Source organism: Morone saxatilis, unplaced genomic scaffold, assembly GCF_004916995.1.
Source record: "Morone saxatilis isolate NCDOM2014 unplaced genomic scaffold, NCSU_SB_2.0 Contig15, whole genome shotgun sequence".
In the NCBI taxonomy this organism is placed as follows: domain Eukaryota; kingdom Metazoa; phylum Chordata; class Actinopteri; family Moronidae; genus Morone; species Morone saxatilis.
The window spans coordinates 8,944,292-8,961,221 of NW_023339707.1; the positions used below are offsets into that span (position 1 = coordinate 8,944,292).

Below are 16,930 nucleotides of genomic sequence, written 5' to 3' on the forward strand. Positions count from 1 at the left end.
GGTCTGTTTAATTCTGATCACATAATAGCAAAATGTAGTTAAGGTAGAAAGATAAATATCTAAAATTAAATACAGCTGAAGATTAAAATGAAGAATCTGATCACAATTTCACATAAACAACTTTATACCTTTTATGTTTTTTGTTAACTGTTTGTTGTTGTTCATGGTCTTCACAGGGGAGGTCCTACTCGTTTGATCGAGTGTTTCCAACCAACACCACCCAGGAGCAGGTGTACAACACCTGCGCCAAACAGATTGTCAAAGGTATGGATGATTAGCCATGTCTAAATGTGTCAGATATTCAAAGTGTATGTGCTGTGGTCTCATCTGTGGTTTTGTTTTTCTCATAGATGTCCTCTTTGGATACAATGGCACTATCTTCGCATATGGACAAACCTCCTCCGGGAAGACTCACACCATGGAGGTAGAGTATTCAGAGCAATAAAGTAAATCAATATTATCCAACAAGTCAGATCTGGAAAGCTGCAAACTAAAATGTGTCCGATCATTGTAAAGTTTGTTTTGTGTTTCGGATGAGGAGTTTTGGGTCTTTGTAATAATTTAATAGAACAATGAATTAATGCTTATCCATTGTTCCATTTAATTTATATTACTAAGATAAATTTTATGTCAGTAGAGACTAGTGACAGAAGTGATCTACCAGTTCTTCTTCCAGCATTGTTATTTATTTTTTATGACACTACTTGCTTGTTGTTTTGTTGACTCTTTGTGGTTCTAGCAGGATAACATTTTCTTTTTTCATGCAAATCCTTTTACTGTCCTTAATTTGGATTTTACATTTTATAAGAATTGAAAGGCATTATTGCATAACGTCTCCATTAACCTTTGACTTGGATTGCTATCACACCTAATTATGCCTTTATCTGTGACTTCCTGTTTCAGGGCAAGCTGCACGACCCCCATCAGATGGGTATCATTCCTCGCATTGCCGAGGACATCTTCAACCATATCTTTGCCATGGATGAAAACCTTGAATTCCACATCAAGGTACTGTTTCATGAGTTACACAAGTTAATGTCTTGATTAATGGCTGTGTTATGTTTCTTATGGTATGTTACTAACTTGTATGCATTTTTATTTTTAACAGTTTTTCATGTGATAATAAATTTGGTTCCCTATTTGTCTCTCTTCTCCAACAGGTCTCATATTTTGAAATCTACATGGACAAAATCCGTGACCTTCTAGATGGTTAGTACTAATTAGCTCTTCATGAATCACCTGTACAGTATTCATACAGTATTTTCATATTGTGAAATATAAACACATGTAGCACCAGTGTAATGTAACTACTGCATGGCTTTGCTGTACTTTGTTCTCAAACACTTAAAAACACATTTTAAAAATTCCTGTTTTTTAGTTACAAAGACCAACCTGTCTGTCCATGAGGATAAGAATAGGGTGCCGTATGTCAAGGTTTGTGCTTTCTGTGTCATCTTTTTAGGTCAAAATCTGCCTGTGTGCTGCATCAGATCCATGTTATTAAGTCTGTCTCTCTTTTTTTCTCTCTCTTGTCTTCTGTCCTTCCCTCAGGGATGCACTGAGCGCTTTGTGTCCAGCCCCGATGAGGTTATGGATGTGATCGATGAGGGCAAAGCGAACCGCCATGTTGCTGTGACAAGTGAGTCTTTACCAGAGAATATTGTTATTGCAACAAAGGATATACAGTTGTTACATTAACACAGCAATGCAGGACAGGAATCAATTTTGTTCAATATAATAAAAGCCAGCCCAAAACACAAGAGCTTACAGTGAAACATTTTTAGGCGTCCATCTTGAGAGTTAAGTTGTTCCTCTACTTCCGTATCAGAGCACAAGATCTAGTTTCTCTTCAGTGCCAGCAGCTGAGTTCATGTAGGCTGCTATTGTGTCTTGTTATGTAATCTTTGTTTTATGGCCTGCTATAATTTTCAAGCTTCATTCATTCTCATAAAAAGAAATAATATCCTGTCTGATGGACTTCAATGTAATGTAACTGGCAGTAATGGAGAGTTATTGTGGATTTGTAGAATCCTCTGCTCAGAGTCATAATCGCAATAAACTCATTCCTAGTAATTGAAACAGCTCCTGCTCTTTGCTCGTTTAATAAACTGATTTCACACTGCGGTTCACTGCAGTATTCAGTATTTTTATCTTTAACTGATGTTACAAAACCTTCAAAATACTGTAAATAAAAGCTCTGGCCTACATGCTGCTGACTCACTCCTCTGTGGTCCAGTAATATCTGACTAATTGCTACAATACTGCAGGTTTACAGATCAGAGTAATGCTTTAGCTTAATTTTATTAAAATTTGATTGCAGTGTAAAAGAAAATGGAAGTAATTACAAGATTGTACACTAGTGTAAGCATTTGTCTTACAATGTCAGTAAGAATGATATCATTTAGTTGCATGTCAGTTTTGTGGGAGTCAAGCTAAAAAAAATCTTGCCAGCTTATTGTTTTTCAACAAGAAGAACAATGATTACACAATCTTACCCCACTGACAATATATTGTTCAGGATTTTTTAGGCAAATACAATTTTTTTACTGAATATTTTTAATTAATACTGTTAAAGCAGATTTTGTATTCCAGTTTGAGGTATTTAAGGTATTTTAAAAGGTAAAAATACTATAAAGAAAGTCCTCTGAGAACTACCCCAGCAACAAGCCAGTACAGCATATTCATTTATTTGTTCTATGGTGGAGTCTTGTGCTGACTCACAGGGCGAAAGTCCACTGAAGTGAGAACATGAGCTTTGGGATTCAGTGCTCAACACCAGGACTGCTTCACTGTAATAAATGTCAACCTGTACACTTTTTCTCTCTTCAGAGTTAATGCATTTTGTGCCTCAGTGCTCCCCACATCAGACTGTCTGTGACATTTTTTATAAATCACTGATATGATTTTGCACTTTTTCTGCAACATGATTGACAGGAGTAGACCTATGTGCATATTTATCACTGCCAATGTGATGCCTGAATTAGAGATAAATTGTATGTTACAGTGCTAGAAACTCTGATAAATCAGGGATAAAAGCAATTATCAAAATGAAATCTTATTAAAGTTAAAGTTACTGAACAAAAAAGAGGTCAAACAAGTAAATTTCCCACTAACAGACGCCCAAAACACCAACAGAGGTCAACACAGCATATTGTAGAGTTAATTGTTAACTGGAGAGTAATCAAATATCTGGCACATTTCTTTCATTATGTCATATTGGTAGGACTTTTTAAATTACATTTTGAGCTGCAGCTCCAGGTATTTAATGGCTCGAACAGTAACGTTCCTGCTTCTCAGTGTGAGTCCTTAATCATCTTAAACAGAATCACTGCAGCCTCCTGGCAATGATAATGTTAGCCAGAGGGATGAATCATCGGTGTGATACTCACATTTAAGTAAATTAAATACACCAACTGGGATAAAAAAGAAATGGAAAAATAGTAAAAATTCAAAACACATATATAAATTAACATGCCTTTTAAATTAAAGACCTGCAACAGAAAACAACTTAATTTCAATTATCATTTTTCTGGACTGAACTGAACAAAATGTGTTTACGTCAGTAATACTTGTAAACGCAGGAATATAACAGGCCTCTGTGTGCAATTTTGATGAGTATACAAAGCACAAAAATGCTTGATCTTAATTTAGAAACCCAATCATCATCATTTATACATGGCAATAAATCTGTTTAAGGACAGCATGCACCATGGGGCTACCTGAATCCAGTCCAAGACTTAATTATGGTGTGTGAAACCTATTTGTATCCAGTGTAGGTTGTATTAAATCTTTGTAACTCACGATAACAGATATTTTCAGAGACTGAATAAAATGATTTTCTGTGCAGACATAAGCGCTGTGTTCAGCTACAGACTGTTATTGGCTGTCAAAATTTTGCATCGTGTCGTTAGGCAACTTGTCTCTAAAGATAAAAGCTCAGATTGCTCATCTGATAAAGACCACTATAAAAGAACAAATCATACATCCATTGAGCTGATCTATGAGCAGTCTCTCACCAGACCAAGGCCAATAAAAATACTGTGTGACCCAACTTACTCTCTTCCCACTGAGCTGCAGCCTGTGCTCTGGCATAAGTCCCTCGGTGCCCGCAAAATCTGTATAGAAATATAAATATTCTGTCTGTTAAGAAGTAAACTGTGTCATTGTAATGGCTTTGTATAACACCCATAATAGATACTATGGAGGATTTTGTGGAATTATTTGTTACTTGTATTTTATGGATTTTTTATTTACTGGGCGAGAGATTATAAAGTTTGCATGTTGCCAAGAAAATTTCTTCATGGTGAAAAATTTTAAAACACATAATAAAAGAAAGTCTGCTCAGTAGAGCAGAAATAATTAAAGAGCATTGTAGTGGAAATAATGTAATAATAATCAAATATTACAACGAACTAACTTTGAAAATCGACTGAATGTAAGCAGCAGTGTATCAGATTTGCTTAAGGCTGCGCTCCTGAGCAGCACAGTCTTCTCTGTTTCCTGGTTGAGGCCTGCTGACTCACTGTGCTGCAGAGCCGTGTGCTGATAGCAGACTAATGGGGCGACACTCCGCAGACAGTGAGCTGATGCCCTCAGATATCATCTGCAGAGAAACCTGAACTTAGCATCTGTGAAGAGGTCCGATGAAGAGAGCTGTTTAGATCAGAGCTGTTTTCTATCTGCACTCGGTGAAATGATGATATCATCCTGCTGCATTACTGACTTGTTCTGGTTGACAAAAAGACGTGGAAGATTTCAAAAGCACAGATAAATTCTAATTAATCTGTACTGGATGGGAGAGAGGGATATAAATAATTGTTTTTTATAAATTTTTAAAACAAGGCTTACATGTGTATTCAGTATTCATGTTTAAATTCTTAATTTATTATTTTTTAGTTAATATCACCATTGTTAACCATAGTCTCTCTTTTATTCTGATTTCCATAGAAAAAAATGTTTTTCCTCGCACACAACAGGCAACATTTGGAAGAAAAGAAAAAAAATACCATCCCTCGAAGCATAAAAAAGGATTTAAACTAATTTTAACACCAATTTTGGAGAAAGAAATGTGTATCTAAAGTTATAGGATTGCAGGGAAACCTCTTTACCTTTATTCCCCCTAACTGTTGTGTTGTTTCTGTCTTTGTGCAGACATGAACGAGCACAGTTCTCGCAGCCACAGCATCTTCCTGATCAACATCAAGCAGGAGCATGTGGAGACTGAGCAGAAACTGTGTGGAAAACTGTACCTGGTGGATCTGGCTGGCAGTGAGAAGGTAGGAAACTCTCTAAGTGGAAAATTCAATGCCTTCATAATGATTGTGTGTGTGTTTTTCTTCAGCTGTTTGTCTCTTATGTTTGACTTCACTTGCTCTGTCTCTTTCTTTATTCCAGGTCAGTAAGACTGGAGCTGCGGGAGCCGTCCTGGATGAGGCTAAAAACATCAACAAGTCTCTCTCTGCTCTGGGAAATGTCATTTCTGCCTTGGCTGAGGGCACGGTGAGCCATTTTCACCCTACTTTCCTCTGTTTGTCTAGAAAGTAAAGTAACAGTTGAAGACTGCATGCCTTAAGAATTACAGTAAAATATATTGGATTAAAGTGAAATAGTAAAATGGTGGTAAAGTGGTATTATTTACTGAATGTTTTCGTCTTGGTGTGGTACTTCTGCAAATACTGTATGTCAGTGTTGAGCCAATGTATGAGATGATATTTAAGGAGCTGATTTTACCTTTTTTTCAACTGCAGCTTGCTTTCATTGTACAATTTGGGGATTTAAAATAAATGCAAACATGACTAATGGAGGTGTCCTGTTTACCTCCAGGCTCAGACACTGTAGCAAATAACCTTCCTCTGTCAGTCCCTCCGGTCGACTCGTTAATGAAATGCATCTTGCCCAGTACCCTCTATCCTTTTTTCCTGTCTGCCAACTCAACAGGTTTTTCCCTCAAATGCCAAAATTACCCTGCCAATTATAAGATTAGTTGGATGCGGCACTATCAATCTAAGACTTTTGACAGCAGTTTTGGGGTTTGTTAGAATCATCAAGAAGAATGGCTGTACATTTTTGCTGAGTAATCTGCTGATGAATCAGATTTGTACAAAATCAGGGCTTCAAGCGTTCCTTTCATTTTTGTGGTTCCAAATTTTCTCTTGATTGTCATCTTTTTCTTTTGTCTCTTAATTATCTTCCTTTCTTTTCTTCTCCCTTCTTTCTTTATCTTACTTCTTCCTTCTCTTTCTCCTCCTCTGTACTGCAGAAAACTCATGTGCCGTACCGTGACAGCAAAATGACCCGCATCCTGCAGGACTCCCTGGGTGGGAACTGTCGCACCACCATGTTCATATGTTGCTCTCCCTCCAGCTACAACGACGCTGAGACCAAGTCGACTCTGATGTTTGGACAACGGTAGATACATCTGTCGATGCATCTTTGGAAAGAAATTATAGTATACAGTTTATGTGGGAGAAGTGAACTCAGTTTAACTGTTTACACACACACTGTCATGTTTTTCAGGGAGGAAACTTATATTTACCCCTCAGAAGGAGGGAAATTAACTATTTTGGGCGTGTAAAATCCAATGCAGACGCTAACTGACACTGCCTCTCTTTTTGAGTCAGATATGAACAGGCATACATGTCAGATGACCTTGGAGTTATAGCACCAACATAAAGCTCAATAGTGGGGAAATTATCCAGTAGAACTGTTAACACTGATCGTCAAAATCACTGAAAGAACCTGAATCATATGTGTCTCTCTGTCTTTGTCCTCCTCCGTCACAGTGCCAAGACCATCAGGAACACCGCCTCCATCAACCTGGAGCTGACTGCGGAGCAGTGGAAGAGGAAGTACGAGAAGGAGAAGGAGAAGAACAAGACCCTGAAGGACACTATCCAGAAGCTGGAGACTGAACTCAACCGCTGGAGAAATGGTCAGACATTTTCTGACTAGCCTTGTTTCAACTTCAACTCATTATTATTTATTTATTTTATTTATTTATTTATGTATACTCTCATTTGTTTGTCTGTGCCTTCATCCCTCCCCCTCAGGCGAGAACGTGCCAGAGACTGAGCGCACCACATCAGAGGTTGTGACCCGTATCGAGTCTGTGGAGGAGCGCCCCATTTTGGACAATGACACCTCCTCCATTGTGGTCCGCATTTCCGAGGAGGAGCGGCAGAAGTACGAGGAGGAGATCCGCAAGCTGTACAAGCAGCTGGATGACAAGGTCCAAACACAAAAACATGAAAATGCTAATTACAACAGAAACTTTGTCTCAGCATTCTACTTTTGCTGCTCTTTAATTCTCCCTCTAGAGCATGGTGTAGATGCAGATTTTATTTTTGTAGTCAAATATAAATAGGGATATTTTTAGTGTCCTACTCACTACTAGTTAACACTTGCAGCATCTTTAATTATGTATTTATTAATGTAAAACAATCATAGACAAAGGACTGGATGGTAGTGAGGTTGGTATTTATGATTATATCATGTTTATGCAGGATGATGAGATCAACCTGCAGTGCCAGTTGGTGGAAAAACTGAAGCAGCAGATGCTGGACCAGGATGAGGTCAGTACACACAAACTCACTCACACTATCACACAAAATACACACTGTGTGCACACACAGACTATGTTTGAGGGGATACTCGCCAATTCTAAACTTCAGATTAAACCCACGCTCTATCTTTCAAACAGCCCCTTTAAGAATTCAGGACTGGATAAAATGTGCACTTTTAAACAAAAGTCCAAAGATCCTCATCGTTCTCCCTCTCTTTTCTTTCCCCCCCTGCCTCCAGCTCTTAGCCTCATCGAAGGGCGATGGGGACAAGGTCCAGGCTGAACTCGGCAGGCTGCAGGTGGAGAGCGACTGCGCCAAGGCTGAGGTGAAGGAGGTGCTGCAGGCTCTGGAGGAGCTGGCCATCAACTACGACCAGAAGAGCCAGGAGGTGGAGGAGAAAGGCCTGCAAAACCAGCTGCTGGCTGATCAATTGTCCCAGAAAATGGTACTTTTTAAAATAAATGTGAGATTGACAGAAGGAGAGCTAAAGCTGTCAGAAATAGGAGAAGGAACAAAAGGACATGCTTGCATGTTGTACTACAGAGATAAGCACCTGCTGTAGCAGTGCAGCTTCCTTGAGTGGATAATACTGCAGGACTTAAATTACCATCAAGTACTGGAGAAAAAGTGCTAGAGCCTTTTTACATTAGGCTTACTGTAGCAGGGTTTGAAAGGTTACTTGTGTAATCTGACACAATTCCTAATTACCTATTAAAAAGTAGTAACGTCATCCAAGTATCACTAACTTGACGCAAACTTTTTTTTCACTGAGGCCATAAAAATGAATTGCAATGTGTAATGTGTACAAAACTTTAAAACACAGGCACACACATCAATGTATGCGGTATGTGGGTGCATTCTGTTGTAGAAAGTTATTGCTTTCTTAATCCTTACTCTTCCTCTCTTTTTCTCTTGAACAGAACAGTCTGATGGAGCTGGAGGCAGAGCTGTCTCGTATGCAGGAAGTGAGCGGTCAGCAGAGGAAACGCATTGCTGATGTCCTCAATGGTCTGATGAGGGACCTCAGCGAGTTCAGCACCATCGTGGGCAACGGGGAGATCAAGCTGGTGAGTTGAATTAAGTTAAAGTTCAAAATGCACACATACTGTAGGTAGGTTACACATAATAGAGGGAATGTTCTTATTGAGTTTCCTGTTTGTCCTGTTCTGTCCTCAGCCGGTGGAGATTAGCGGTGCGATCGAGGAGGAGTTCACGGTGGCTCGCCTTTACATCAGCAAGATCAAGTCGGAGGTGAAGAGCATGGTGAAGCGATGCCGCCAGCTGGAGAACATGCAGCTGGAGTGCCACCGCAAGATGGAGGAGACCGGGAGGGAGCTCTCCTCCTGCCAGCTCCTCATCTCTCAGGTGAGGGGTGAAGGGAGAGGAACAGGACAAAGCTGGAACTGATGAAAGGCTGTATGAGTGTAGTTTGTCATGGCCGAGTTTTTATAAAATTTCCTTTGTGTACATATGTGTTGGTACAGCATGAAGCTAAGATCCGCTCTCTGACGGAGTACATGCAAAGTGTGGAGCAGAAGAAGAGACTGCTGGAGGAGAGCCACGACTCTCTGAGCGAAGAGCTGGCCAAGCTGCAAGACCAGGGTAACATGCACATCACACACGTACACGCACACAAAAATACTGTTAAATGTAATGTATAATAAATAAATAAAAAATGTAAATGTGTTATAGGGTTCTAGCTTTGTGGTGAATGCTTTCTTTCTATTTTTCTTCTACCAGATAACTCTCTGCTTGAGGAGAAGGAGGGAGAGAAGGGAGAGACTGAGGATGCAAATGTGAAGGTGAGAAACGTCGCAATACAATTTCTTTAGTTCCCAGCCTGATTAAAAATCTGACATGGGTATCATGGAACCACAGAACAGGATAAAAGCAAAGATAAAAACGTATTATTCAGATGTCTGTGTAGTGCTACATGATGAAGTGATGCCTCATATTGTCTCTGTTGCACAGAGCGCTCAAAGAAATAATGACAAATAGATTATGTGACTTTTAATTTTATTTACTGTCAAGTTTTCAATGCCTGAGCTTCTTTGAAGAGACGCTGTGTGTTTGCTCTTTTCATTTCCAGAAGACTATTCGTCAGCAGGGGGAGTCTCACCGTGGCCTCCATCACAAGCAGCTGGCCCGCCTCCGGGATGAGATCAATGAGAAGCAGAGGATCATTGATGAGCTCACTGAGTCCGTTACCATCTTAATTAGTTTACACTTACTCCTATTTACACAGAAATAGAGATGTGATCATTTCTTATTATTAATAATGATGTGCTATTATTAATATTGCCAGTATTACATCTTTTCATACTGCAACAACACAATTTTTTACTGACTATTATCTGTGAAATAAACAGGTTTGCTGTATATTAATTTTAATCTAAACTGTTCCCTTTCTGTTATTATTTCACACCTTCAGCCGTAACTCCAAGCTGGAGCTGGAGCTGGCTCAGGTTCGTGCTGACTTTGAACGGCTGAAGAGTCAGGACAGCACCAAGAGTGAACGCCTGGAGGAGCTCTCGTAAGTGTTGGGGATGTCAATTTTCTAACACTTGACTACTCAGTGTAGTTGAAACAAATGTCTGAATATAGAGTACACTATGTTGGATGAAAATGACATTTGCTAAATGACATTTGCTAAAGCAGATGATGGGAGTCAGCACCTGATGATTGCATCATTATTTCAGTGGAGGATATAAAAACATCTGTGGATGGAATTGATTCTGTTCAGTCTCCCTTATATTAAATTCCAGCAGAGGGCACTCTAAACAACACATGGTGCTGAAGTACACAGAAATGTTGTCTTATCTATGATGATGGTTTTGCTGTTTGTGTCAGATTTCTGCATGAGCGCCATGAGCAGACTAAACAGGACTTGAAGGGTCTGGAGGAGACTGTCGTGAGTAAAATTTACACCACTATACCTTTGTCTCTTCTGAAACCTTGTCCCCTGCTGCGTCTTTCTCTTTCCTTACACCTCTCAGTCTGTTCTCCGTTCTTCTGTATTACTTTTCTCTTCCATCACAGAACCTGGAATTGTCGTTAACCTATTTCCATCTTTCTGTCCTCCAGGCCCGCGAACTCCAGACCCTCCACAACCTGCGCAAGCTGTTCGTTCAAGACCTCACGTCGCGGGTTAAAAAAGTAAGCAGCTTAAAGATGATTAGAGAAGTCAGTAACTCAGGAAATGTATTTTTTTAATCATGTCAAGGGGGTATTGAAGAATCTGTGACCTGAATGCACCCTGATAAACCTCAGTAGAAATAGCAACAACATCCTCCATCCCTCTAATCCCCTCAATATCATATATGTGATACAAGATATTCCCTTTTAATGTATACTAGTGGATTAAAGATCCAACAGAAAAGCCTTGCAAGGAAGTAATATACCAACATGCAAAATTCTGGATGAACAACTCTTTTTGCTTTTGGCCTAAAAGTGGCTTGTTTGGCACATGAAAGTGTATTGATTACTGACAGGTGGAAGGTTTTGTTCCACTATGACTCCAAATCAACCAGAAGTCTTCTCATAGTAATCAGTGAGTCGATATATTATAACGGTTCTATCAGCCCCCATTAGGTTTTACAGTCATTTTCTTAACAGGGCAATAGAAAACCTCTTCCTATTTTTTGCTTTGTATTTATTTTCTCTTCTTCCTCCTCCTCTTCCTCTCTGCAGAGTTCCGAAATGGAACCTGATGATAGCGGGGGGTCTTGCACCCAGAAGCAGAAGATTTCCTTTCTTGAGAATAACCTGGACCAACTTACAAAGGTTCACAAACAGGTGAGAAACACACAGAAAGGATGAGAGGAACTGTAGCTTTTAGTGACGTAATCATGGTCTGCAGTTTGGGTTGTATTAGACTAGGAAACAGTGTAATTCTGATATTTTCAGTGTCCAAGATATGCCGCCATTTTGGGGAATGATTTGACTGTTGTTTGCCCAAACAGCAAACTGATACGCCCAACCTCACAGAGTGCATATAATCAGAGTATGTTCAAATAAGTATATTGTGCAGCGTATATGTCCTTTTCTTATTGACCAGTGAGGGAAGCGCAGGTTGGAAGTTACTAATTGAATTATATGCCTCCTATTGCTGCAATTTAGTGGCCTTTTGTATGTTTGTCCTTTTTAAGTAGTTATTCAATTTAACTACTTAAACTGTAAGTGTGTACTTGGCTACGCATTTTCCCTCTTCTCTCTTTCTCTGTTTTTCATCTTCTTTCCTCACTTCCTCACAATAACACTTTTTTATTTATATATTATATGATTTTTATTATATATATTATTTATATTTCCCGCTGTGTCATCTTTCACCTCTCTCTCTTTCACCCCTCCCTCTCTGTCTCTCTCTCTCTGCCTCCCCCTCCAGCTGGTTCGTGACAATGCAGATTTGCGTTGTGAGCTTCCAAAGTTGGAGAAACGTCTTCGGTCTACTGCTGAGAGAGTTAAGGCCCTGGAGACTGCACTGAGGGATGCCAAGGAGGGCGCCATGATGGACCGCCGGCGCTACCAGCAGGAGGTTGACCGCATCAAAGACGCCATGAGGGCAAAGAACGCCCTGAGGCGTCCCCATGCAGCACAGATCGGTACTGCACTGAAGCTTTATTTGTTTGTGTCAGCTATGGGAATTTTCTGGAGTGAAATGTCTGAAATACATGCAATTTTGAAAAGACTTTCTTTAATTTAACCTATTAGGTTTGCAGTTACAGTGACCCACTTTAATAATAAGTGTACCTTACATTGTTTTATTATCTTGACAGCCAAGCCTGTGAGGCCGAAGCAGCTGACCGTATGCTCTCCCACCAACCCATTCTACACTTACATCCGTGCCACTGAACACGCCAACACCTACAGCAACGCCCTCTTCCAAGGCAACGTGACACAGCCAAGCTCCGCCAGCGTCAACTGCAACCCCAACTCTGTCCAGAGCAACACGTGAGTTTAAATCCTTCCCTCCAACTTTTTCAGTCACACATTGCAAGGTTTAAAGTCAGGTCAGTGAGCTGGCAGGCTTCTCTCTTCTTTGTTACTTAACTGTGTTCATTTTTACTCTGTCTACCTTTAGATTTTTTAAATTACAGTATGTCCTCTTCAATTGTAACATCACACAGCGTGCTCCTATTCATTGGTGTGTTTTCTGTTTCCTCTGTGGTGTTTTACACAGAGTTTCCACAGCGCTGGGCTACAGAGCAGGCAGATATAATGGAGACATACTGGAATCCTTCCCACTCAACATTGACAATGGTAAGTAAAAGACCACACACACACACACATCTAACACACACATATTCAGATCAATTTTTATCATGAGATTGCTGATATATTATTATATTGTCAGGAGCTCAGTATCGATACGTACATGATCGTGTTTATCAATCAATTAAATCAAACTATTGTTTTGTTTCCGACAGGTAACAGCCTCAGTGAAACAAGAGACATCAATGACAACAGGTGAGGATATCAGTTACAGTAAGACAACAGTAAACTGAAAGTCTGAGCCGGTCCCTTTGACTAATTTAAGAATAAATTACAATAGATCAGTATTAAACATTTAAACTGTATGTTTAGTTCTGTAAGGACAAATGAAATTTGCCTCCTTACAGAAACAAATTCTAGTCGTGTTGTTATCAAACTACTTTTCAGTTTGATCTCCCACCCTTCATGGGTTATTAAATGCAGTGTCCAGTACAAGTACAGCACATAATTATGATATAGTTGGTTGTATACTGAGTGTTTGCATATTAACAGGAGTGAAGTTCATTGTGGCAGCGAAGTGGATGATACAAACAGGCACTACATCATTCAGCAGGAGACCGCTGCAAGTTAATGCCATGGTAATCACACACACACACACCACACACACCCACACACACACACACACACACACACACACAACACACCACACACACACACACACACTTTAAAATCTTATTTGTCTATCCAGTTTAGGCTACACGAATGGTTTTGCACATTAACTTCAAAGTGAGTAAGAGTGACGAATTTGAATACTCTTTCTCTTCATGCATTCATGGACATTTAGCACCTGAGGCTGCAGCAACATTATACACAGAAAATAGAGAAATAAAAATCAACATAATTTATTAATGTATTGTATAACACACTGCCATGAACTGTAAACCACTTGCTGCCTAGGTGTTGGAAAATCAGTGTACAAACTCATGGTATGCTTAAAACTTAAAAAGTTAAAACTAACAACACCATTGGTATGGTCCTTAAATAGGAAAAACTGATTGTTGATTTATAATCATTCTTTAGAACTTTTAACAGTTTTTCCTTTTGTCGCCTCTCTCCAGAAGATGACCAAACACTGTACCTGTCAAAGGACCCTCCCTTCCCATCTGCATGCAGCCTGTCTCCCATCCCTCCACTGCATCACGACGAAGATGATGATGAAGATCTGTAGCCCCTGTAGTCTTCTAACTAGCTGAAGCCCCTCCTGCTCCTATGGTGACCACTCTCACCCTCAGTTCTGGGATCCAGTCTTTTCCAGTTCACTCAGTGCAGGAAGTAAACTAAATTTGTGTTTTTTTAAATACAGAATCAACTCATCAATCCTTCAGCCAATCAATTTGTTTGATTACCTCCTGGGGTGGTTGAACTGAAACTGGACTCCATCCCTGATTACTTAGTACACAGATGTTGTAAATAATAGTGCTGTATACTCCAGTAGAGGTTTTTGACCAGCAACTGTTTGTGTGAATGCACAGCCTCCACCGTCCCCTGCACACATCTTCTTAAGGGCATCATGTGGATGACATGCTGTAGGCAGACATGACCTTTTTCTCCGTCGTAAATAAGAGTATAGTGTGTAACGCCAGCTTGTAACAGAAGACCCACACTCTGCATGCATGTCGCTTAGCGGGTTAGCTTTCAAATCTTTGCATGTGTCCTGATTCCAGTCAGGAGCTGGTATGCTGCGAGTGAAGCGTCTGATCGACTTCGACAGATGTCACACACACACGCACACAGAAAGAGAAAGAGAGAGCTGGTTTCCTTTAATCCTGATCCAGTACTTTAGATTTTAGAGGATAGAGGACATAAAATGTAACATGCATCAGGGAAACCCAGCCCAGACTTGCAGTCTGTGTCGAGGAAACCTTTTGTAATTGCTTTGATACTGTGATGTTGCAGCTGTATGATGCCAGTGTACATTTCAGGTGATGCTGCCCACATCCATTCAATGTGGCTCCTTCCCTGCATTGCACCAACACTTCACGAGTCTTTATACCGAGCCTTAACAAGAGCTGATTTCTCATTATCAAACTAACACACCGTCACATGCATACATTTGTAATTACTACCTCTAGAGCAGCCCATTATACACCTATTACAGTATACTAAAATATCATCCTTTTAAACGCTGAATAAGAGCTGATCTTAGAGTTTCTAAGAGAAGTTTTAGTACACCAATAGCTGTAAGTAGATTTAAAAGCTCTCATAAGGCCAGTAGTTACGTTCATACACAGATTCCTTCTCCATCATGTAACAGGATCAGAGCTGGGCTGAAAAAGCGAACGCTACCATTTTCTAGAGCAGCAGAGGACGAGAAAGTTTGAGTTCATCACATCAGGGCAGGTCAGTCAAGTTCATTGTCTAAAGAGAAGTGTACTACATTGATATTCAAGTATTTTCCTAAACTTTCTGGTGTCTGATGTATTTTCCTCTTTGGCACCTAAAAGGCTGAAATTACAGTGTCTTTTAATTTAAAGTTACACTATTAACATGCTTTCCCTGTGTTATGTAAATTTGGATTTTAAACCAGAAGTGAAAAAACATCTCAAACCCCTTTAAGACGATATGGAAGTTTTTCAGTGATCTGGTGCTTTGTAATCAGAACCATCAAAAGTCCAATGATTAGGGAGTGTCTGCAAACGAGTCCCCAGCTGAGCAGCCACCAGTCTGGGATGACCGACTGTTTGACAGAAGCTTGTTGTTTGTAGCTTGTTGTCAGGTCGTGCTGCTGATCTTCTGTTTGAAATCCTGACCAACCAATCAGGATAGAAGAAAGCAGCATGCCTTAGGTGGATGACGAAGACATGGATGTCTTTGGACTGAGCTGAGTCATTGAATTAAAGGACAGATTAGACGTAGAAGTGTGTCGTTCTTAAAGGAAACCTTCATGTGCAAGTGAATAAGTGAGATAAAGAGTTGATTTGTATTTTCCAGACATATTTGATCACAAGTTGAGTCTGATCTGATTCTTCAGAATGGAATTTTATATTGAAAAATGCGAAGTCCAGGCTATTATATTGCTTGACTGGACTTAATCTACATGTAAATTATGCCCATTAGGCCGTCAACAGTCGTGATCCTTAACAGCTTCATTCATGACCTCACCGCTCTGTGTCATGCTCTTACCTGCATTAACAACATCTCAGGGCTTCACATTCACAATCACAGTCACCATGGGCCACCACCGTTGTCTTACTCATAGACGTAAAAACCATGTGATTGCTGGTGAACAATCAAGTCAGAGTGTGTTCTTCAAGGCTTAGCAGATGAACGGGGTAATAAACCTGATATTTAACAAATAACATAATTTTATACATAACATCTTCATTCTAGCACATGACATCTAAAGTGAAATAATCCCCCAGCCTCGCCTGGTCAGACCCTACTGTACGTGTCCAAGCAGACCCTCTATTTGATATCATGTTTTAAGTATAATCATTAACTTTGAAGGAGGGGAGAAATGTGTACTATATTGTCACCTTCTGTTCCACTGTCTAAATTTCAACATATCTAAAATACATGTGCTATATATTGTTAATCTTGTAAGTAAAATAGCGTGCCATGACATAGTAAAATGCAAAAGAAAGTCACGCGCTAACTTTGTTCAGAGAAATGTTTGTTTTATTTATTTCTGTATGCCTATACTGTAGCGTCAACATGATTATTATGTGAAGAATCACCGTGCAAAATTTCTGTATATATAGACTCATCACTATGCTGTATTGTATGTGAACCATTGTGTTGTAGTACAAAGTTCAATAAACTTGTAGAAAGGAGTTTGTTGAAGGGAATCATTTGGGTCCAAAGGATTGTTTGAATCAAGAATGATGTTTTAGAGAAAGAAAGATGTGTGGGGAAAGAAGCTATCCCACACTGGCAGCTGAAAATGGCTCCATCTAGTGGATGTAAAAGAAAATTGTATTAATACAGTACATTTTTAGTTGAATGAAGAGCCACTTTATTGGTTGACTCTTCTTCTTTCAGCACACATCAACGGCTACCATCAACTCAACCTACAGAAAAGTATAATAAGGGACTGCATCCATATAAAGGATAATGTCCCCTAATTCTTCCTTTTTTTTCAGCTCCATTTTCAGTTA

At 39.7% G+C, this 16,930-nt stretch overlaps 1 protein-coding gene across 1 annotated transcript in view; it reads left to right on the forward strand.

Annotated features, from left to right (window-relative positions):
- The window catches only part of kif5aa (kinesin family member 5A, a), a 20,663-nt gene extending 4,057 nt beyond the window's left edge, over window positions 1-16,606 (forward strand). The window contains exons 2-29 of the mRNA XM_035655860.1: window positions 177-264; window positions 351-424; window positions 904-1,008; window positions 1,161-1,209; window positions 1,379-1,434; window positions 1,552-1,639; window positions 5,152-5,276; window positions 5,395-5,499; window positions 6,260-6,408; window positions 6,783-6,931; window positions 7,050-7,228; window positions 7,503-7,571; window positions 7,801-8,007; window positions 8,483-8,629; window positions 8,739-8,927; window positions 9,047-9,164; window positions 9,303-9,364; window positions 9,652-9,761; window positions 9,994-10,095; window positions 10,413-10,473; window positions 10,647-10,718; window positions 11,253-11,357; window positions 11,947-12,163; window positions 12,338-12,512; window positions 12,742-12,821; window positions 12,989-13,028; window positions 13,326-13,411; window positions 13,892-16,606. Of these exons, the coding sequence (XP_035511753.1) occupies window positions 177-264; window positions 351-424; window positions 904-1,008; window positions 1,161-1,209; window positions 1,379-1,434; window positions 1,552-1,639; window positions 5,152-5,276; window positions 5,395-5,499; window positions 6,260-6,408; window positions 6,783-6,931; window positions 7,050-7,228; window positions 7,503-7,571; window positions 7,801-8,007; window positions 8,483-8,629; window positions 8,739-8,927; window positions 9,047-9,164; window positions 9,303-9,364; window positions 9,652-9,761; window positions 9,994-10,095; window positions 10,413-10,473; window positions 10,647-10,718; window positions 11,253-11,357; window positions 11,947-12,163; window positions 12,338-12,512; window positions 12,742-12,821; window positions 12,989-13,028; window positions 13,326-13,404 (3,000 nt within the window). The 3' untranslated portion in view covers window positions 13,405-13,411; window positions 13,892-16,606. The remainder of the gene's footprint in view (window positions 1-176; window positions 265-350; window positions 425-903; window positions 1,009-1,160; window positions 1,210-1,378; window positions 1,435-1,551; window positions 1,640-5,151; window positions 5,277-5,394; window positions 5,500-6,259; window positions 6,409-6,782; window positions 6,932-7,049; window positions 7,229-7,502; window positions 7,572-7,800; window positions 8,008-8,482; window positions 8,630-8,738; window positions 8,928-9,046; window positions 9,165-9,302; window positions 9,365-9,651; window positions 9,762-9,993; window positions 10,096-10,412; window positions 10,474-10,646; window positions 10,719-11,252; window positions 11,358-11,946; window positions 12,164-12,337; window positions 12,513-12,741; window positions 12,822-12,988; window positions 13,029-13,325; window positions 13,412-13,891) is intronic.
- The last annotated feature ends 324 nt before the right edge of the window (window positions 16,607-16,930 follow it).